This window comes from Corylus avellana, chromosome ca2, assembly GCF_901000735.1.
Source record: "Corylus avellana chromosome ca2, CavTom2PMs-1.0".
Lineage (NCBI taxonomy): Eukaryota > Viridiplantae > Streptophyta > Magnoliopsida > Fagales > Betulaceae > Corylus > Corylus avellana.
Genome location: NC_081542.1, coordinates 48,828,112 through 48,850,122, shown reverse-complemented (window position 1 = coordinate 48,850,122; position 22,011 = coordinate 48,828,112). Strand labels below are relative to the sequence as shown.

The 22,011-nt window shown below is 36.8% G+C and overlaps 3 protein-coding genes and 1 pseudogene across 3 annotated transcripts; 2 read left to right on the top strand and 2 right to left on the bottom strand.

Moving 5' to 3' along the window:
- Nucleotides 1–653: 653 nt before the first annotated feature.
- Nucleotides 654–9,775, bottom strand: LOC132170133 (arginine--tRNA ligase, cytoplasmic-like; annotated as a pseudogene).
- On the top strand, nt 9,673–15,765 carry LOC132170618 (peroxisomal ATPase PEX6). Its single transcript, XM_059581656.1, has 14 exons — nt 9,673–9,897; nt 10,075–10,220; nt 10,394–10,555; nt 10,995–11,125; nt 11,378–11,522; nt 11,660–11,931; nt 12,499–12,623; nt 13,256–13,299; nt 13,767–13,898; nt 14,078–14,155; nt 14,396–14,478; nt 14,572–14,694; nt 14,978–15,038; nt 15,318–15,765. Exons 1-14 carry the CDS (start codon nt 9,774–9,776, stop codon nt 15,486–15,488), a joined length of 1,797 nt encoding a protein of 598 aa, XP_059437639.1. The 5' UTR covers nt 9,673–9,773; the 3' UTR covers nt 15,489–15,765.
- Nucleotides 15,766–16,230: 465 nt separating this feature from the next.
- On the bottom strand, nt 16,231–18,348 carry LOC132170833 (uncharacterized protein At4g22160). The gene is made up of 3 exons (XM_059581954.1): nt 18,228–18,348; nt 16,453–16,956; nt 16,231–16,374 (listed from the first exon to the last, which is right to left on the bottom strand). Exons 2-3 carry the CDS (start codon nt 16,905–16,907, stop codon nt 16,326–16,328), a joined length of 504 nt encoding a protein of 167 aa, XP_059437937.1. The 5' UTR covers nt 16,908–16,956; nt 18,228–18,348; the 3' UTR covers nt 16,231–16,325.
- Nucleotides 18,349–18,788: 440 nt separating this feature from the next.
- Nucleotides 18,789–21,605, top strand: LOC132170527 (plant UBX domain-containing protein 4-like). The gene is made up of 4 exons (XM_059581535.1): nt 18,789–18,994; nt 19,844–20,129; nt 20,511–20,606; nt 21,050–21,605. Exons 1-4 carry the CDS (start codon nt 18,849–18,851, stop codon nt 21,428–21,430), a joined length of 909 nt encoding a protein of 302 aa, XP_059437518.1. The 5' UTR covers nt 18,789–18,848; the 3' UTR covers nt 21,431–21,605.
- The last annotated feature ends 406 nt before the right edge of the window (nt 21,606–22,011 follow it).

Here is a 22,011-nt window from a genome sequence, read left to right as displayed (position 1 = left end):
TTTGTCATAGACAAGTGATGGAAGCCGTGTTTTGGTAACATATGTTTTTCTTTTTTACATGCAGAAATGTCAACCTTTCATGGGATGGAAGAAAATGCTTGATTAGTGCCAAACCTTGTTTGGATCTACTCCAATTTCTGAAATTAATCCAACACTACTCCAATATAATTAAATATTGACAATAGTAACTATGTTTTGGGTTTCAAACGAGATGCCCATTTTCATTACCGTAAGCAGAGTTGCATTACAAATAACCGACCCAACAACTGAATACTAACCCATAACTATTACAAGACAAACAATAACAGGCCCACTAGCCCCACCACTACGACTACTACACAATCTCATAGCCTCACCAAATATTACTACTAAAAAAGCTAAAAATCACGTTTCTATACTTTTTAGCTATTAACTTTTTTAAAGCATGAGTAAAGATAAACAGCACGCGGCGTGCCCAAAAAAAATTATTTGCACGAGCACGCCATGTGCTGTGAATCAGTTCTCTTTAAAGCATTATCAATAATTTCACTATTTTAACTATTCACTTTCATTATTCTATTTAAATATTATTTTTTAAAAATTTCTTTATTCTTTCTCTAAAAATCTATATTTGTAATGTTTGCTTTTTCTTGAGGGTCGTATTCTTGAGTATCTATCTTATTCTAATATAATATAATATCTTGTAAACAGGTTCGATCCCAACGAGACACGTGACACATAATATCATATCATATCTTGTAAACAGGTTCGATTCCAAGGAGATAAAAGCATTTCCTCATCACCGTTGCAGTCGCCTCGCATAGCAAGAGACAAGAGTCTGCTTGTTTCCTCAGCCTGCCCAACAACCCAGCCAAAGTTTCAATAAGACAATGTTATTTAAGAAAGCTTTTGTATTTATATTTATATATTCATTTGCATTTTGCTTCCATGGCCCCTACCAAACACCATTGAAGAGTCAATTGGCCGCTTCAACCCCAAAGTGTGACTTGGTCAAGACAACACACTTATAAAGCGTAAGAATGAAAGGTGTTTGTGTTTGTGAACAACTACCTTGCAATTGTTATAGAATGTCGTAAAGTTTTCTGCCAACTCATAGAGGTATTTACACAACAAATTTGGTATGAGAGTGGTGCAGGCCTCCTCAACGATCTGAAAAGTGAAATGGCAGATGCCGCAATCAGATCTATAGACATCATGCAGCTAAAAAAGTTACAATCATCCTGACGCCATAATTAAATGACATCTTACCTCAGAAAACCGAAGCAGAAGAAGCCCCAATGCACGTTCATTCGCATGAGCCAAAACTATTGCCCCAGTCTATCTCAAAGAAAAAGAAAGTAAAGGAGGGAAAAAAAACTATGAAGGTTTAATTTGCACTTATTAATTTAAATTTAAGTTTATTCACTTTTCTTATGATTGGTAAGTTACACATGCATCCTGTGAGACTTGGAACCCACAACCTCACCCTCCACCTAGGTAACCGAAACTTAACATAAGACTTTAAGGTATATATTGCTGGAAGTAGGAAGAAAACTTACATTCTTCAACCCTTCTGTGTCTTTACCACATTTCCCGATGATTGAACATATTCGAGCATGAGCATACAGCAAATATACGGCAGTGTTTCCCTGCTCATATCAATTTTAGACAAGTTAGAAACAAATACAAGTGGTAGCAGCTGCAACAAAGTAGTAGTTGCAATAGTAACATCTAAAGCATAAATGGGTAGAGAGAGACTATATAGACAACAAAACTTTACAGTAACTATCAGTAATCAGTTTTTCTGCCAACTCTAAAGGTGATTCATAAATCAATACAACGCAGTAACATGACAACATAAGAGTAGGCATTGCCTAAATTATTCTGTAGCGTAAAACTGATCTAATATATTTATAGCTACATAGCTTAGCTTCAGATAATCTGCACACCCAAAAGCAGTGAACGGTAAATGCACCTTATCTTTCAACATCCTATCAAAACTAAACTCATAGTCGGTTGATCTGTAATTCATCAAATCAGCATACCTGCCAAAACCATTTTAAAATTACAGATTAATGCAATATCAGAGATAAAATTAATAAGAAATATCACTATGACCTTCAAAATGAAGTGAACAACAAAAATCAAACCATATGATGGCAAAATAACTTAACTTCATATGATAGCTAGAGATTCAATGTCTTATGGTGGGGATACTTACAAGCTACAGCTCATACTATTGTCTGCAAGAACTTATATAGCTTTGTTTATAGTATTGATGGTATGAGTATGGAAAGCTTACTTAACAGCACCATAACCAACGGCCTCGGCAATTTGCTCAAGCTCCTCTTCGGTCCATTCTATGTCCTTACCTAACAAAGATAGAAGAAATATTTACGGATTTCATAAGTTTATATGCTTAGCAGTAAGAACTTGTCATAACAACAGACAATATAGATACATTAATGGTCATAGGTCTGAAAAATAGAAGATGTGACATAACCAGGATTATATAAACAAGATACAGAGAGTGAAACCACATGGTGACAGATAAAACAAAAAATAGGCCATTCACCACCATACCACGATTGATAAGGGCAGTTTTACTGCGACTCTTGGCTTCATCAAGTAAGTCAACTAGCAAAACCACTTCACTGCTGCGAGTTCTGAATCGCTTCCTATTTTCTCCAAGAACAACACCAAAACCCACATGGCAAGCTTTAGGGTACATTTTACCATCAGCTGGCAGCCAACCTGCACGTTTGGCAGCCTGAAATATAAAGCAAATGCGTCTCTAACTTTATACTTCCAATTGCAAATTAGCAATAGTACTACCCATGAAGACAGTTTATTCAAATTACTGTCAACTACCAGTTATGAAGATTAATGCAAACAACATAAGTTCAATGACAAACAACATGCATAAGTTACCAGAAAATGGTTCATGAGATAAGGCTTTGGACACATACCTTAAACACCATATCAAAGTGTTGCTTCTGACCAGCATCAGTAACATATACAATCCACTCAGCTTTCTCTTCATTAAGGCGATACCTACACATTGTAAAGCACTGAGCAGTCAAATAAATTAGTGATAAAAACTTAAGACAACTGCATAGAGAGTAAATAACAACACCCTTACGTGCAACCTATCTGGAGAGTGACCGTGGCGAGAGGGAAGAAAAAAAGAAGAAGCATCTAACTGTTCAATCAGTTTACATTGCTTGTCATTAAGAAAAAGTCGACAAGGCCAGCCATCAATACATGTTAGAGATCAAACAGTATACTTTATCTTGGGCTGTGAAAAAACCCGCGCAGACATCTGACCATCCCTCAACAATGTTTCTGACAGAAGCGGGTCGGATGTTGGAAGATTTTTTAAATTCAAGACAAAGTGTAGTCGGAAGTCAGAACAGGGGAGGAATTTCCGACTCATGCTGGCCTGATCTGATTGTAAATAACGATATTTTCAATGTCACAGATATTGAACAAGCCTCAATGCATGTAGTGGCTTAGAAGAACATGTAAAAAAGACATTGGTGTGGCTTGTTGTTTGGTGTTTTAGGTTGCTTAGAAAAATGCATAGAAAAAGTTGCTAAGCTTCGCACACTATATATATATATATATCAGCAACAACAATCCATAGGAAGTCATCCGCAATTTATTCCTTAAAGCATTAAGCAATTACTAGATAATTATGGCAATTCTAATGTCAGTATTATTCTTTTGAGGGTACTAACATTTAAGACACTTTACTAAATTATGCGACTCGGATAGTAGAGGAAATAGGGGTAGAAGAAATGTACATGAGAACAGCTAAAGGATCATAAAACTAACTACTAAGGAATTAATCAACTTCACAAAGTTCATCAGAACCAAGATAATAATAGTAAAAAGAGCTAACCAAAGTGCAGCTAGATCAGTTGAAGCATAATTGTAACCACCATCACTGTCTTCAATTAAATCTTTGCTAGTCAATTCCTTCAAAGCCACAGGTATATAGGGATTGTAGAAGCTTTCCCCCTGTCAGCAAGAAAATGCATATGCAAATATACATATCAGTTTGTTGGCTACCTTTCAGTAACTCGCAATTAATATAAGATTTGATCCAAAAATGCTAGACACTAAGATCTTAGTAGTCTATATGAAAGCAAGGATCCATCTGCATTTCATGCAACGTTCATGAAAAAGCTGTAATGTCCACACTTTCAGTTTATTTTGATTGCAAAACTACTATAAAGTAGTAATGTGTCGTTCATGTATGTCATTGCTTAAGCAATACTGAATACCACAAAGGCACCAAAAGTTCAGCAGGTCTGTTACTAAAGCTCACATTGCAGCCAACAATGTTATTTAGTTCGACGTCCACCCACCCCCTTATCCCCCCAATCCCTCACCATAAGGAAATAAAAAAGAGAGGTGCAACCAAACAAACATCTTATGTAGCTTAGGATGTTTGCATCACTTTAACCCTCGTATTACACATATCTTTGTTACATCTAAAACTCACATCTACTTAAATGGGTTACATGTTATTTATGCTACTTCAATGCACCAACATACCTAATACCTGACCAAACCCATCCCAGCTCTTTATCACCTTAGCCAAATGAATAATATACAACTTTCACTCTCGATATGCACAATGTAAGAAGAAACCAAAAGTAAATAACTTTCTAGTGGCACCATGATGTCAAATGTTTGCATACCTTTTCCTCTAAATGAACTCCAAGCCGCTTATAAACCTCGTTGAACTCTGTCTGACTGATTTCGCAAATCTGCACCCATGCCCCAATGTACTTCGGGTCCCCTCCCTATCAAAAGTTGAGCCATGCCAACCTCAGTTCTTAAGATATTGCATTATCTGAGATATCAACCTCAATCCTTACACTACAAAAGTAAATAAATCACCTGGAGGCAAACCACTGCCTTTGTGCCTTCTTCTTAAACTCGGAATCATTATCAAATTTCTCCTTTGCCGACTTATAGAATGTCTAGAAAAGTGAGATTCGAGTTAGAATAAAAATCAATCATTTAATTTTTGCGTTTTAAGAATATATGACAAAATAACTCATCTTGAAGCATATCTTAACTCCGAGTTTATTTTGCCGGAACTGGCAAGAGCACTTAAAATGTGGTGAGGTATATTTCCTAACAAAACAATTCAGTTTGACCTCACTATCTCTCTCACATTTTATTTTAGTAGAAAGAATAATTGTTAAGAGTTGCTAATTCAAATATAATATATACCAAAGATTTTCCAGTTTACTAACAAAGAAGAGCAAAAGGAACAAATAAAGGGCGTTGTCCAAATTTCATCTTTCCAGCTTACTTGCTGTTATAAAAATGTTAATAGAAACAACCACCTTCAATGAAGGGTGCATCTTATATATGACAGCACGAAGTTAATCCATTGAAAAAAACAGATGATGAATACACCACTAATGACTATTACGTGATTGGATCAAGTTGTGACTTAAAATGAAAAAGTGCAACATCAACTTGGTAAAGAAATAAGACAAGATCCAACAAGATCTTGATGTTTCCGCATACCTGCAGATCTCCAACAGCAGTTTTACTAATATTTTCCCAATTTGAAACCTTCTCAAAGAGGTATTCAATCAACATACCAAACTGCAAAACACATAGGACAATATATGTAATGTGCCAATGAAAAGGGGAAGATATTCTTCAGTATATAATAACTCATATTTCAATCAATTATGAAACAACAGCCATTTAACTATGGATGCTCCAGTCATTATAGCTCACACCGAACATGAGTAATCTAGTCTCTAAAGTATGCAAAATCAGAGTATTGGATCCTATCCTTATGAGTAATCTCAAAGTTCAACATCATTATAAGATTACCCAAGTGGAACTATAAAGCTAGCAAACATAGCATGTAATGCTACCTTTATCCAATTAGGAAGACCTATTGGAGATGAGAACATGTTAGATGACGGAAAAAACTAGAAAGAGAGATTATACTCACCACTGTCCATCCAGAAATCATTTAGATTTTAAAGTACATTAATACAAGCTAATGGATTTGATTCAAAGAAAACGAAAACCAATGACATTATCGGTTTATACATAAAAACAAAACTAAATTCATAACTTAAGGCCTTGTCAAACACAAACAGCTTCTACATAATAAATACAAATTTTCACAACGCAGATTTACCTGAGTACCCCAATCACTGACATGGTTTCGCCGAAGAACTTCAACATGTGAAAACTCAAGCAAACAGGGCTAGCGTGTCCCCAATAATAGTAGACCTTAGATGGCCTACATGCAGTGCTTTTGCTATATTAGGTGAAGAAAAATCAACAACGGCCCTTTTGATTGGAAGCTGTGGTGCCCAGGTATCAGCACCATTAATTAGCATTTTTTGAATACCCTGCAGCAGCAATATTTAGAGTTAACCAACCATAAAAATCTTTTATATCAGTTGCAATAAAAATAAATCTCTCCCTTGCTTTTAGATATATATTATGAGATACTGTGACATTCACATATCCTGACGTAGCTACAGACTACAGAGCACGATTCTATCATATCTGACTGAGGGAGATTTCGCATGATGGCCTACAAATACAGAAAAACAATGGAGATAACTATCCGATACTATCAATTCAAAGTTTAATACAGATATCAAGACCATCCATGATCAAATAAGTTATAATAACCAAGAAGAACATAGAAAAGTAAAGAGAACGTCAGTGTCAATACCTGTCCAACAGATTGGGGACTCTTAAACTCAGCTTCCTTTCCTTTTATTTCATTCCATATGTCCATTGCATTATTACTGCACCAAACACAAAACACTTGTAAGTAAACCCCATAACTACAATTCACAAATATTTTCATCATACAAGTGAGTGTAATACCATTGGTAATCGCCATATTTAGCATGGCTGCATGCAGCAACCGACGGTTTTACATCCGGCAAACTAGGCACCGTTGCCTTAAGCGAGGCTTCGAACAATTTCTCCAGCTTTCGCATCAAATCTCCCACACTTGGCTCCTCCTATGGCACAATCCAAAATAACTTTTTAGCAACAACTCAATTACACCGCAAGACGAAATTGGCATCAAAATAATACAATCTTATGTAATCGCGAGTTAAATCAACTTACATTCGCCATTGTTGAGACTGTCATGAGTTTGCACGAGAATTGAAGGGAAAAGGCGCGGGGATTACAGGTTTGAGAATGAGAAGGAATCCGGCTTAGGTGCTATGGGAGACGGTGTGAGTCGTGTGACGGCACCTAAACTGTTAAAACAACCAACGTTTGAGATTGAATAGGAAAAAAATAATAATAATAATAACGGTTGAGATTTAACAGAAAAAATATTAACTACAGCACCATAACCTAGATAAATGCTAGGAATATTATTATTATTATTATTATTATTTTTTTATAACTTATTAAATTAAGGGTTAAGTACTTTATTGTTCATGTGGTTTAATTTTAATTTTTTTTTTTTTTTTTTTTTTGTCGTTGGTTTATTTTTTTAGGTACTTTGGTTTGCAAAGAGGGAGATGGTATATCCGTCTAAATTCGTTCAAAATTTGACGAAACATTATATTAATACCAATAATAATAAATTGATAGAGTTCATATAATTAATTTTAAAAATATATATTTTTTAAATTAAAAACATTAAAAAATTAATTTAAGAAAAGTTTTGTGAGCGGGTTCGAGTATTATGTTAATGACATTTTTGTGTCTAGTGGCTTTTTTTTTTAGGGGAAATTATCTTTTCCCCGTCAACTATCACGCGATGATCATTTCTCCCCATAAACTACCAGCTTTACATTATGACCCCATCAAACTACCATTTTGTTATTAAGACCTACATTCCATCAGTCAAGGCCGTTAAGTCTAACGGTCAACTGTACTGTTCACGACATATGTACGACATTGATTGACAGAGGGGAGTTTTTGGTAACGAAATGGTAGGTGGTAGTTGATGCGAGAAATGATAATTTCCCTTTTTTTTATTTGTCATATAAACTGTTTTTCATTGTTTTATTTTTGGATTAAATACTAAATATCCTCTGGGGTTTTGTTGTTTTATTTGTCCCCCCTAGGATTTGATTTTTATTATAAGAGGTCCATGTGATTTTGATAATAGATCAAATTAGTCATTCTAGTTGACTTAATGGAAGTCTACGCGGACTAATCAAATGTTGACACGTGGCACATACTTAATTTTTTTTTTTAAAATTAAAAAAATATATTAAAAAAAAAAAAATTGGGGTTGGCTCCTTAGCCATTTGGGGGTGGCCGAAACCACTCCCAACCACCATTGGGGCCCCTTAAGCTCCATGGGGGTGGCTGAGACACCCCTAGTACCCACTGGGGGTGGTTTCGGCCACCCCTTGGGCACCAAAGGGGTGGCCTAAGGGGGTGGCTCGGCCACCCCCATCCGGCTAGATGGGGGTGGCCATGGCCAAAGTGGGTGGCTCCAAATGGCCAAGAGTCACCCCCAATTTTTTTTGTGTTTTTATTTTTTTAATTTTTTTTTTAAAAAAATTAAGTATGTGCCACGTGTCAACATTTAATTGATCCACGTGGATTTCCGTTAAGTCAACTGATAAAGGACTAATTTGGTTTATTATCAAAACCATATGGACCTCCTGTGATAAAAATCAAACTCTAAGAAAAAAAAAAATAAAGCAACAAAACCCCAATAGGGTATTTAGTATTTAACCCTTTATTTTTTTTTCACCCAATGGCTGAGAGAGAGAGCCAAACAACGTTGGCTTCCCACTTTTCCACTAATTTCTGAGCAACGAAAGCGAGCAAGAGAACGATGGTGAAGACTGAGACTGAGACCGAGAGAGAATGAAAGAGAGAGCGGAAGAGAGAGAATGAAATAAACAAACCTTGTGATCAGAGCTTCGGTGGGATGTTAAGCACGGCTGAGCGGGACCAGCGTAGAGTGAGGCAGAGAGGGAGGGAGGAGTGACTTGTGAGAGAACTGAGGGAGTTTGGGAGACGTAAGAGGGAGGCATGAGAGTCTTGAGAGAATTGAGGGAGATGGAGGCGTGAGAGAAACTGAGGGAGCACGTAGAAATTTAGGAGGAATAGGTTTTTTTTTTTTTTGTTTTTTCTTCTTTATGTGTATCAGCGGGGCGGGTAACCGCTACTCAAAAAATTCTATTACCGCCCCCCATCCCGCACGAGTTGGAAGAAATCTAACCCATATCTACCAAAAATACCTAAATTTGGCCGGGTCGGGTTTGCAGATTGGACGGATTTTTGCCCACCCCTAAACTCTTGGGATGCATTTGAACAGAAATCCGCCAAATTAGCGGAGAAAAATGTGTTTGGGATGGAATTAATGACGGTTGTGATTTAGGTCAACTATAGTGACTAATTATTTATGTTTGAGATGGAATTAAGAACTTTTGATTTACTTTCATACGATATGAAGTAATTTATAATTTAAGATAACTATAGTGACAAATTATTTATTTATTTCAATTTTTTTTTTTTTTGGTTTTTATTCGCCTATTGGTTTTTTTGTACTTTTTAAAATTTGCGTTGGTTTTTTTTTTTTTTTTTTTTTTTTACAATTATTTTATTATTTTATTTGTTAAAAGAATTGGCATGTTATAAAAATATAAAAAAATAAGTGACGTTTTTGATACATGTTGGTTGTTTGATGGACTACTTTGCTACCAAAACTTTGACCCACCGAGCGGCACCTTCCGCGCCACGCTCGCCCATACAGAGAGAAAGAGAGATCAAAAATCACACTGACCTCGCACACAGCCATGGCGGTTCTGGGCCGACTAGTGAGAGCAGCTAGGGAATGGCGTACTGTCCCCTCCCCCAAAGCCCTAATCCCGACCCCTACACTTCCCCGCTCCCGTGGATTTCCTCGCTGCCTTTACCACCGTACGCTTCTCTAATTCTTATTTTCAATTATCATTTTTGTTTCACTGTTACGTTTCTCTTAGGCATAGTTGTGATGTGCGTTAATAATGGTTGGCTTTAATTGTGTCATCCGTGTAATTTTAATGCCTATTGTTATATAATTAAGCAAAAATTTATGTTTAGTAATGAACCGTGCAGGGTGTGGTGAGCACCAGAGTCATTCTAATGCATCTGAAGTTCGGCCACTAAGATCGGTGCCCCATGCTTATTCTGTATGTCCAGCCGTCTTGGCTGGTTTGTTTGGAGCCGGGGTGCTAGAAATGGCCTGTGCAGATGGCGACGAGGTTTGTGTAAATTGATTGTTCTTGTGTATGCTATGTTGGTCATCTATGGTTTTTTCTTACAAAAAAAGTAGTAATTATGTTTGTGTGCGCACACATGTTGTTACTTGGAATGTGTGTGCTTTGTGAGTGGTTATTATGTTGAAGCTGCATTCTTTGAACTTGGCTTTCTCCAGGCTGCCGTCAATTGTCCTTTGCCGTCAGAATCTTCTCCAAAGTATGCAGAATTGGAGGAAACTGCCAAGAAAGAACGACAGCAAATTGAAGAATTGCTTCGAAGTAAAGGAATAGCACGTGGTTCTTATCCCCGCTTTACTGTTGGTGTTAAGGGCCAAAAGGTTGTTGCATTCACTTTTTTAGAATTTACTGTGTTAAATATGGTTCATTTAGTGGCCTCTGATTGGTACTACTTCACTTGTAATTTCATTTAGCCTATAGGGATACATCTTGGGCCTTGATAGTTTCTTTATCCTTGTGCAGTGTAAATATTTCTAATGCATGATGAGATTCAAAATTTGATATTTTTGTAGTTATAACAGGGTAAAACCATGAACTTGCGTCTCTAAGATCAGTTTCTTTGAAAACGTCTTCTACCACTTCTATTTCTAGTTATTCCAGGAAAATTTGTGTCTGGATTTTATTTGAGGTTGCTTTACTCTTTTCTTTAATTTAAAATTAAGTTACAAATGCAGTTCCTTTTCATTTAAAATCCATAGTACGGGAGTACTTCTGTACTTGAAGAAAATATATTTGACAGAAGCGTATATTGCATTACAGGTCACTATAAAATTCCAAATTCCTCCTGCATGTGAAATTTCACAACTGATTACAAACCTTGTTTCACATCTTGGACTGAAGGTTGAAGAGCGGGGTGGTGGCTCAGATATGTTGTTGCGTGCTTGGGACAGGTTAAGTCACTTTTAGCGTCGTTCAGTTGTCTTTTTGTCCTAATTAACTGTGAGCTTCTGCCTTATGTTGCTCTTAATTTATGTCATTATCTTTTAAAATGAGTTTCAGTATCCTTCAGTTGTCTTTCCATTCTAATCAACTGTGTGCTTACGCCTTATGTTGCACTTAATTTATGTCATTGTATCTATGTTAGTCAGGGGCATTACTTGAAGTGTACTAAATAAGGCTTTCTGGTTTGTGAGCTATTGCAGCTCAGTTGCTTGGCAACTCACACTTACTCATCCAGAGAAAAAGATGGAAGTTGAAGGGGATGTGGGGAATTCAAAAAATATAAGCGCAGTTGACAGCAATTTATGCATCCTCATATTTGGATCACTCATTAGCTCAGAAAAAGCTGTTAGTATTCATTTGTTTTAGTTGATGAATCCATTATCCCATGAATTTTTTATTTTTGCTTTTTAGTGCATCTTATTTATCACAAATAAAAACTTGTGAATTAGGAGATTTTTCTTATCAGTTAGCATAAATTGCAGGAAATTGAATTCATAAAGCCGGGGAGCTTGAGTCCCAAAGAGCTTGATGCTTTTGTGTCTGCTTTAGAATTAGCTGGTGGGAAGTTGGGACAGAATAAGACATTAGAAAGAAAACCAAGGGAAGGTACTGCAAGGGTGCCATCTGCAGAAAAAACAGTTGCTAGTCTTGAGTCCATGGGAGTGAGAATTTATGGACTTGATGAAGCCCGTGATTTTTCCTCAAACAGTGAGATATCATGGGACAATATTGCTGGATATGATCAGCAAAAACGGTATGTAAGGACTAGGGTGTTTTGCATCCATTGTTGCTATATTTTCATTTGAATTTTGTGTACTATTCTATTTGTTAACTTATGAAAACTTTAACCACAATAAGAATGATAATGAGGTGGGATCTCATGGCCTATGTTTAGGAATAGGCATCAGCAGCAAAAATATTCGCCTCTTTCTTTTGTAAAAGTTTTTTGCTTCTAATGTTTTGAAACAGAATATGGCTGCTTGTTTGCATAATGAATTATATGGCAAACATGGTATTCCATGCGAAGCATGTTAACTAATTCTTGTACGTGCATTAGTTCAAGGACTAGGTATAGCCTGTACTATCTCCATTTGAAGAGCCAGTAAAACTACATAAGTCAAGTAGTTTAGTTATTCATTTTTCTTGTTCCGATGATCTCTACTGGAGACTGCTCATTGTGGTTAGTATTCTCTGGTCTTAGCATGTTTATATATTATGTCTCTTCTTTTTGTACTTTTACATTTGTTTGATTATTGGTGCATCCATGCTTCTCTGTATAGAAGTGCTTATGTATACCTATCTTTGATTGTTGGTTGTGTAGAGAGATAGAGGACACGATACTGTTGGCTCTGCATAGTCCTGAAGTATATGATGATATTGCTCGTGGGACTCGGTGTAAATTTGAGTCAAACAGGCCTCGAGCTGTGCTCTTTGAAGGTCCACCAGGTATGCCCTTTTAGCCCAGACTAATTAGATGTCTAGTTATGTTTGAATTCATTTACTTATGTAGTACTTGCAGAATATTTCCCCCCCTCCTTGATCATTTTTGTAAACTATTGAGGCAAGTCTCTAGCTGATACATAGAACTAAGTCGAACTTGGCACAAATGCATCCAATTGATGATGTGATGCACAAAGGAAACAAAACATTAAGCATTTTAAAAGATGGGATCTAATGGATGGCACATTTCCACTAATTGCGCAAAAGCAATCTTCCCAACTTGTCAAGCCAAATTTTTCCTCTATATTTTTTTAATGGGACTAAATTGTTTGAACACCTAGCAACATGGGATTATTAGCATGTTTTTTCCAAATGTATCATGTCTGTGTATAATATTCAAACTGCTTTTGTGTTGTTTGTTGGGGGGTGATAGGAAGTCCCATTTTTATCTTAACAAAATTCTGCATTGCATATCTTGGGACTATTTTGCTTGCCTTCTGAATATGAAAAGTGAGAACTGTCCTGAGGTAATTAAGTTTTTCATTCTAGAATTTATATTAGATGTTAGACAAGCTTATTACTTATCAAAAAAAAAAAAGATGTTAGACAAGCTTACTGATAATGAATTTGAATTTCAGGTACAGGGAAGACATCTTGTGCTCGTGTTATTGCTAATCAAGCGGTGAGCGGGGGGGCTATATACTATTTCAATAGTTCTTATGTTAGGATTGAAATTTACTGTTTTTATTTTTCTTAAATACTCTTTAGTTGTAATCAGCTGCTTTTATTTACCTAGGTATATGCAATGGTTTAAAAGCCTTACATTACTGCTACTATATTTTTTGGTGTTGTACGAGTAGATTCTGCTAATATGGTTTGCACTGCACATGGGTCAAATGCTTGCGTTACCTGTTGGTCTGCCATATAAATTGGAGCATATTAACTTACATTGACAGGATTTGGATGCGCATGAATCACAAACTTCAAAATAGTTCAAGTAGGATAGTATAAGATTTTGATTCATCGCTCCATCAATGGAATCACTTAGTTTTCTGTCTATGTACTTGAATTTTTGATGATCCAAAAGTTTTCTGTCTGTGTACTTGAATTTTTTATGATCTGAGAATGAGCTTGTGCATTACTTGACAGGGTGTACCTTTGATGTACGTGCCACTGGAGGTTGTCATGTCAAAGTACTATGGTGAAAGCGAACGTCTATTAGGCAAAGTGTTTTCGCTTGCCAATGAACTCCCTAATGGTGCTATCATTTTTCTTGACGAGGTAACTGAAGCTTTTGTTGCTTATACAATGACTTTCTTATATATTTTGCAATAGATTATATTATTCTGTGTGTCATCATTCTTGTCCTTTCTTTTTTATGCTTAGTGATCTTCTTTATCTTATGCTCATGTTGCAGCTGTTTAATTTCCTATTAAACATACTATTGCTTCCTATCACAGATTGATTCCTTTGCTATTGCTCGTGATAGTGAAATGCATGAAGCTACACGCAGAATCTTATCAGTGTTGTTGCGACAGGTGAAACTGGGTTTTTCCGTTGCTTTACAATACAGGAAATGAGCCGTGTAGTTTGTCTTTCTAACATTAAAGTTGTTTATTGTAGACTTGAAAGAAAGGGTTTACACTCTACAGAAAAGGGTCTGGATGCCCATGTCATGTTATGTGTTTTAATACACTTGTGAATTTACTATCAGTGGCTGTTCTAATTGGGATATTCTGCAGTTATCGCTCTGCCTTTAATCTAGTTTTTCCACGCAGATTGATGGATTTGAACAGGATAAAAAAGTCGTGGTAATTGCTGCAACAAATAGAAAGCAAGACCTTGATCCTGCTTTAATTAGGTAAGTTGGCACACATTTTCCTCTGTAGATGACAATTGTACCAAGAATTGATGGGAATGTGTTCTAACATTTATTTTATCCATGTTGTTTCAGTCGGTTTGATTCAATGATTACTTTCGGCTTACCTGATCAACAAAATCGTCAGGAAATAGCAGCTCAGTATGCAAAGCAGCTAACCAAACCTGAATTGGATCAATTTGCAAGAGTTACAGAAGAGTAAGTTTGACCCAGGTTATGGCACATTCTAGAAAACATGTGGAATATGCCAATTATCTTCTATTTCAGTTCAATTTAGCTCAATTAAGTTGACCCCAACTTTCAATTATCTTCTTACTACTTTTTCTCTTTTTGAAGTTTGACCTGACTGATTATTTATTTAAATTGAAATTGACCATTATGTGTGCATTGTTCATCAACTTTTGAAAACCTAAATAGAATAATTTTGTGTTTGCGTTATTGTTAATTGTCTTGCAACTTTCTCTGGCCCTTGCCATTTCAGAATGTCCGGAAGGGATATTAGAGATGTATGTCAACAAGCTGAGCGATCGTGGGCATCAAAGGTAATGATATATAGCTATTTTGTTAAAATTCTCTTTTCATCTTTTGTCTTCTATTCTCAAAACAAAAATATTAACAAACAACCCAAAATATAAAACTCTCAAAACTGTATTCACATTTTGTCACATCATAAAATTTTTTGTTTCCAAACCAAAAACCAAAAAACACTTCCCAAAACATATTAACAAACATTACATCAATCTTTTCAGTAGTATTAGTCCATTTTTTCTTTCTTTCGCCTGATCCCATGTTATTGTTGACAACTCTCCATGATTTGATAGATAATTCGAGGACAAGCTCCTAAAGATGCAGAACAAGGGGGTCTTCCTCCTCTGCAAGAATACGTAGAGAGTGCCATGACTCGGCGGAAGGCTTTACTTAGTATTATTGCAGACCAAAAGGTTCAAAACTCTCGTCCTCTCGGAAAGAACCCTCAGTTGGATTTATGTTGATTAAGGTGGATTGGACCGGTGGTGTTGTATGGAGAGAGAGGGTTCATAGACAGCTTTGATATTTTTGCAGTAAATTTTATGCATTAGGTTTTATCAACAGTAAATTTTGTAAATTTTTATATTATTTTACATAATATAATAGCTATTAAATGAAGATCTTATTTCATGCTTTTGCTGATTTCCTTTGATTAAGGTGGATTGGACGGCGGTGTTGTGATGGAGATAGAGGGTACACGGAAAATTTTGATGTTTTTGCAGTGAATTTTATTCATTAGGTGTTTATCAACAATAATTTTTTGTATTATTTTATATAAGTATAATAAATATGAATAATATTACTCTTATTCTTTCACTCTCGCTCACACTCTCTTACCCTTAGGTGACTCTCACTCTCATCATTGAATCAATATTCAATAATAATTTATCTTAAATTAATAGTGAGAGCGAGTGCCACCTAAGAATGTATGTGTAACATTACTCTAACTAAGGATGTATGAGTGTGCACCATTAATCTGATGGGTATTAGGTGGTAAATACTGATATTGCAAAACCATAATAAATTAATTAAAAAATAATATGTTGAAATGGGGTATAGACTAGGTTGAAGGAACTTTCTCCAATCCAGTTTGAAGGAAAACTTTGTCCATATTCATAGTAATATATACCCTATTACATATGGGAAATTAATCTGGAGATTTACTTCACTTAAAATGAAATGAAAAGGTTCTTAAGCAATATGGAGTATCACCAATACGCGATCTACTTTTATTATTATTTTCTAAAGGAAGAAGGAAACCATTACATAAAATTTCCCAGCATTTAGAGCCACAAGTAACTTCAAAACAGCAAATTGCACTGGATTAAACCAAACAGCAAAGCTCCTTCCCTGCAATAATTAACAACTCAGTAAGTCAAATAAGCCAATGACTCAGCCGAGTCAAGGAAAGAGATTCTTGGACTGCACCTTTCAGATATCGTTGGTGACTCATTTTCTTCGGCGCGCTTCCGCTTCCGACTTGGACTCTGGCGTGAGACAAACGAGGCAATCTGCAGCTGAGTCTGCAGCAGCATCCGAGTTAACTCGGCCTCCAACTCAACACGCCGCTTCTCTGCTTCCAATCGCGAAGCCTCCCTCGCCTTGGCCATCTCTAGCTGCGCTCGCTCCATCCTCAACAACGACTCGGAGAAGACTCGGAAGCTCGCCGCCAAATTGGCCAACCCGTGCGGCGGCTCAGACTCACCAACTGAGTCGCAGCTCTCCGAGTCAGAGCTTGCAGGTTGGTTGGATTCTTCGTCATCAAGGTCAGGGGCGTTCGGGTGAGCGCCTGATAAGAATCCTGCATCAACAGCATATTTTAAACGGCTCTCAGCGTTTCCTACGCCACGGTTGGCTCCTGTTCGACCAGTCTGGTCTTCCATTGCCCAATGCTTCCCTTTGTCCAAGAGAAGCTTAACAAGCACCACTAGCCTGTTGGTAAAGTTATTTTAATTCCTTACTCAACTATAGTTTTAAGAAATGGACAAAATTACGGTATGGACATGCTTAAGTTGGTTATTGGAAAGAGTACAGTTATGGTATTTAATTTATTATTTTTTTTTTTGTGAGTAATGCAATTATGGTATTGTCCATTCATTTTAAGTGAACAGCTCAAGATGTCATCACACAAGAGAGATAAGGAATTGATTGCATTGTAGGATGGCTTAACCACCTTTTCGGCCACGGGGTATAGACTGTAGTTCCACGATTCCAATGGTTCGGTGGGAGTGGCTAAACCATTTCAATCGTTGCCCTACTTCCTCTTTCCCTAATTTACAACCTGGGAGCTCATCTGGAATTTGCTGATTACAAATATTTTTTTAGCATAGCAGTTTTTATAAAGGAATTTGCGAAAATAATCCTGATTTTGTAGACTTCGAGTAGAACAACAGACTGGAAAGTCGGGTCCTATAGAATACTGCTAAGAATAGATCATGTGAAGCTGTTCAGAAGCATTTCCAGGAGTGGTGAACCAACTAATTGGAATACTTTGCCATCAAACAGCAGAGGTTCTTATTTGCAACAACCTTCCCGAGTAGTAAAATTCCCACATTGAAAAAGGGAAATCTACCTCAAATCTACAAATTCCATCAAAATCACAACTTGGAATGTAAAACTAAGACAAACCCACATAATAAAACCAACCAATAACACCCAATAACCCCCACCAAGAACCAGCTACAGACAAACTACACAAACAAAAATCACAAGGAAACAGCACTTGAATTTGCAGAATCCCACTAAATTTTCCAGCAAAACTGCCACAAATCTACCAGTAGATTTAAGAGAACCACGCATATGCCTTCAAAAACCAAGTCCAAAACCCATCAAAAACCTAAAACCACTCCATTAACACATACCCACTTTCTAAAAATGACCAAAATCTAATCCCACAGGCCACAGCCCCAAAAGAAATCCCCCTACCAGACACCTAAATTAGGTCAACCCCTCTAATCTTCTGCCCCCCAAAACCACCCAGCTGTTCACAGACAAACCCAAAAAGTTGCTAAAATTTTTCCACCCTTAAACCCACCAAGAAGATTCCCAAATTCAAACCCTCAAGAAACACAAGGCATCAAGATTCAAAGCCACTCATTACCATTAAAGAAAAGGGATTCAGAGAACAACGTTTAGGAAAGATGAAAATCAGCGACTGATAGAAACAAAAATCACCAAATAAAAGAAACACATGTAAAACTAACCTCAGGAGCTGAGAGAAGGAAGAGAGGAGGTTGGATGACAATGTCGATGGACGATGGAGAGGGGATATCTAAAAGCTTGTCGCAAAAGAGAAAAGGAAGAGGGAGAAAGAGAGACTTTTTTAGTGCTTACAAATTACAATCATCGAATTATAAGGTATTATTGTAGCTTAGATGGTAGTTTAAGAATATCGAAGAAATTCATTTGAGTAAAAATTTTTAAGCTTTTATCTAAATTTAGTTAAGAGAAACCGCCATTATGTACCAAAATGGCGCGCTTTAGGTGATGAGTAGTAGTGTTTATAATTTTTTATACTATATTATTGATAAATTTGATCTATTTAATTAAATAAATCAAATTTATATTTATATTTTCATACAATTTAAACTAAAATTAGAGCAACTAATGATTTTATACTCCGATCTTGATTCAATTCAATCATGACACGTCAATACAAATGGTCATCTCAAAAGATGAGTACAATTTATTTAAGAAGGGGCTCAATTCATTGGTTTACGCGCTTCAGAAGAGCGTGAGGTCACATTACAATATAACCCAAAGGAACAAAACTAAACCGACTCTCTTTTTCTTTCTGTCTTTCTCTATCGGAATCGCAGAAATCAATGGCATCACGCGACAAGAAGCCTTCGAAGCCCTCGAGCAGTCGAGCCGGCGGTATACGCACGCTCTCCGATCTGAACCGGCCGTCCGCCGATTCGGACAGCGACTCCGATAGCCCCCAAGAGTACTACACTGGTGGCGAGAAGAGGTCTCTTCTCTAAACCCTAGTTTTCTATTCCACTTTTTTAAATCCCTATTTAAATCGAATTTTCAGCTCCTTTGTTCAAATTTGATCTTTTGTTCCTCTGGAGAATGATTATTCTACTTCATTTCACTGTATTGGAGCTTTATTAGCTGCCCAAGTAGGTCTGTTTAGATGTTCTGTTGGTGTGTTTGGTTACCGAGAATATTGAATTGAAAATTTGTGGTTTAGAAAATATTGATGCAGTCAAAGAATGAATGCTTAACTTTCAAAAATTTAACAAATAAGGAAGTGATGATTGTTTACATTAGGGATGTGCTTGAGAAGCAATATGTATAATTAGAATTCATTAAGGACTCTGATTAAGATTTGCTTATGAAAGAGACCAATCACAGTGGGATATGTGATGCGTTTTCCTTTGTTTCCCTAACACGCCTGGACAAGATCAAAGACACATATCTTTGCCCTTTTGCCACACTTTCAACTGCTGTCTTCATTTTTACGATATTTCCTAGAATTCCGACTGGAGTCACTGAACCTTGCTTAGTGTTGTTTAATCACAATGTGCTAGAATTTTGAAAATTAAAAATTATCAGAGTTCAGAAAGGCATGAAAGATCTGAAACCCTTGATTTGGGAGAATGTTTTCCGTATAATCACAACAGATGCTGAAATCGTGAGGTGTAATGGTTGCACCGAATTCTTAACCAATATTGGCTATATTTTACATGATTGATTTAGAAATTGTAATCAAGCATGATCCTCAAATATATACTAATTTTTACCATTTATGGAGTTGTGTTACTGTTAGAAGTGCTTATGATATGGCTAAGATCTGTAGTATTAATAATTGCAGTGGAATGCTCGTCCAAGATCCTAATAAGGCAAATGATGTGGATGCGATATTTAATCAAGCAAGGCAACTGGGTGCAGTTGAAGGGCCTATTGAACAACTTGGTCCCTCTTCAAGCTCAAGCAGCTTTACAGGAACTGGTAGATTACTTTCTGGGGAAACTGTACAAGCTGCTCCTCAGCAGCCTGAGAGTGTTGTTCACAACATTGTTTTCTGGAGTAATGGTTTCACTGTAAATGACGGCCAGTTGAGGAGGTTGGACGATCCTGAAAATGCGGCTTTCTTAGAGGTAATAGCCATAATGGCTTTGAATCCTTTTAAAAAATAAAGGAGCAGGAAGAAGAAACAGAAAATGAATAAAAGAATTTCTCGTTGAGGTTGATGGCTTTGGTTTATTTTTGTGGCATTTGTTAGTTGTACGAGAAAAAGAAAATGTCTTGCAGGCTTAGATGTTGCATTCAGTCTGTATCTTTCCCATCTTCTTCGTGAGTTAATGTGGATGACTTTGGTTATGATCACGCAGATTGATTGTTTATTACATTGTACTTTCTTTCCTGTTCATTGACTGTTAACCAATTACAAGTTCATCAGTGCTGGGTTTCTCCCACTCTTTTTCATAGTACCATCAGTGTTCGTGTTGTGTTAATGATTGTGTTACATCTCAATGCAGAGTATCAGAAAGTCCGAGTGCCCAAAAGAGCTTGAACCTGCAGATAGGAGGTCCTCAGTTCATGTCAATCTGATAAGGAGAAATGAGAACTGCCCTGTGAGTACTCTCTTTAATGTTTAATCTGTTGCATTGCTTTCCTATATATCATGATATGGGACTAGGGTCAATACATGTTGTCGGTCTTAACTTGTAGAATTATGTAAAACAATCACTCAATGATTATTGAAATGTAAACCCAGTCAGGGTATTACAATTATGAAGTCATAGTGTATCTGTTAATGCATCTATGTGCTCTCATATGTGATCAAATGTGGGCTTGGGATGAGCCAGACATCTTGGGTTCGATTCCACACTAGGAGTTCTCCTGAATTACCTAATTCATGGATTTGGTGGGTGGGGTCGTATATCCGGGGTGTACTGCTTAGGAGTGGGTCCAAAGGGCCCTGCCTTTGTGCAGTTCCATATCATTTAAAAAAAAAAAAAAAAAGTCCAGTCGAGGATACGAAATTTACCAGCATGCCATATTTCCTTTCTTGCAGGAACCAGAGAAGCGCCATGTTCCATTTCAGGGTGTGGGAAGAACGCTAGGTAGCAGCTCTACTCCAGTGGCAGCCGAGCCAACTGTTGTTTCCACTTCTCTCAACTCTGCTCCAACAGCTTCCATGGGCCTGGTTGTGGATGAAACATTACCATCAACCTCCATTCAGCTTAGATTGGCTGATGGGACCCGCCTGATAGCACATTTTAATTACCACCATACTATCAATGACATTCGCTCCTTCATTGATGCATCTAGGCCTGGTGGTGCAAGAAATTATCATCTTCAGATGATGGGGTTCCCTCCCAAGCTTCTTAGTGATGCAGCTCAAACGATTGAGCAGTCAGGTCTTGCCAATTCAGTTGTTATGCAGAAATTCTAGCTAGCTGCGCCCAGAACTTTGCACTCTGGACATGACATAATTGGTACTGTACTGAAGAAGTAAACCAGTTCTATCTACTTAAGACCCAGAATGTGTTTTCAGAAGTGGATAAATGATGTGAAATAATTTTTTTAAGGCTGTGTTTTTTGTTGACAATTAAAGATCAAATTCTTATTGTGACGCCTTCCCCCCTCCCCCTTTTTTTTTTGCATTATTTTTATCAGTTATTTAGTTCAGCCAAAATGCTTTCTAGAAACTAGTGTGATTTGGGATTGTAAATAGGTAAATATGAATGCAAGCGTAAATAAGAAAATGATGGGAAAGTGGAACAACAGGAAGTAAAGAGTAGTCCAGCTTCATGTAGAGGTGTAAATTAAGTTCTTTGAATTAATGGATCACACTCCCTTCTAAATTCTGCCTGAAGCCAGCACGGATCAGATTTAGGGTTCTTCCCACCTCAGGTTGGTTATAAGTACAATTTTAAAGACTAAATCACAATTTTATAAAATATTTAATTGCGTTTTTAAGTTATATACTTTGAAATTAGTAACTTTGAAATTACCATTGAATTTTTGATGAAT

Bases quoted from the DNA above. Each gene is read 5' to 3' on its own strand.
- LOC132170618 (XM_059581656.1), top strand. From the start codon at position 9,774: ATGGCGGTTCTGGGCCGACTAGTGAGAGCAGCTAGGGAATGGCGTACT. The intron at 9,898-10,074 runs GTACGCTTCTCT...TGAACCGTGCAG, and splicing joins TCCTCGCTGCCTTTACCACC to GGTGTGGTGAGCACCAGAGT. The intron at 10,221-10,393 runs GTTTGTGTAAAT...GGCTTTCTCCAG, and splicing joins CCTGTGCAGATGGCGACGAG to GCTGCCGTCAATTGTCCTTT.
- LOC132170833 (XM_059581954.1), bottom strand. From the start codon at position 16,907: ATGGAAGACCAGACTGGTCGAACAGGAGCCAACCGTGGCGTAGGAAAC. The intron at 16,375-16,452 runs GTGCAGTCCAAG...TAATTATTGCAG, and splicing joins TCACCAACGATATCTGAAAG to GGAAGGAGCTTTGCTGTTTG.
- LOC132170527 (XM_059581535.1), top strand. From the start codon at position 18,849: ATGGCATCACGCGACAAGAAGCCTTCGAAGCCCTCGAGCAGTCGAGCC. The intron at 20,130-20,510 runs GTAATAGCCATA...ATCTCAATGCAG, and splicing joins AAAATGCGGCTTTCTTAGAG to AGTATCAGAAAGTCCGAGTG. The intron at 20,607-21,049 runs GTGAGTACTCTC...CCTTTCTTGCAG, and splicing joins GGAGAAATGAGAACTGCCCT to GAACCAGAGAAGCGCCATGT.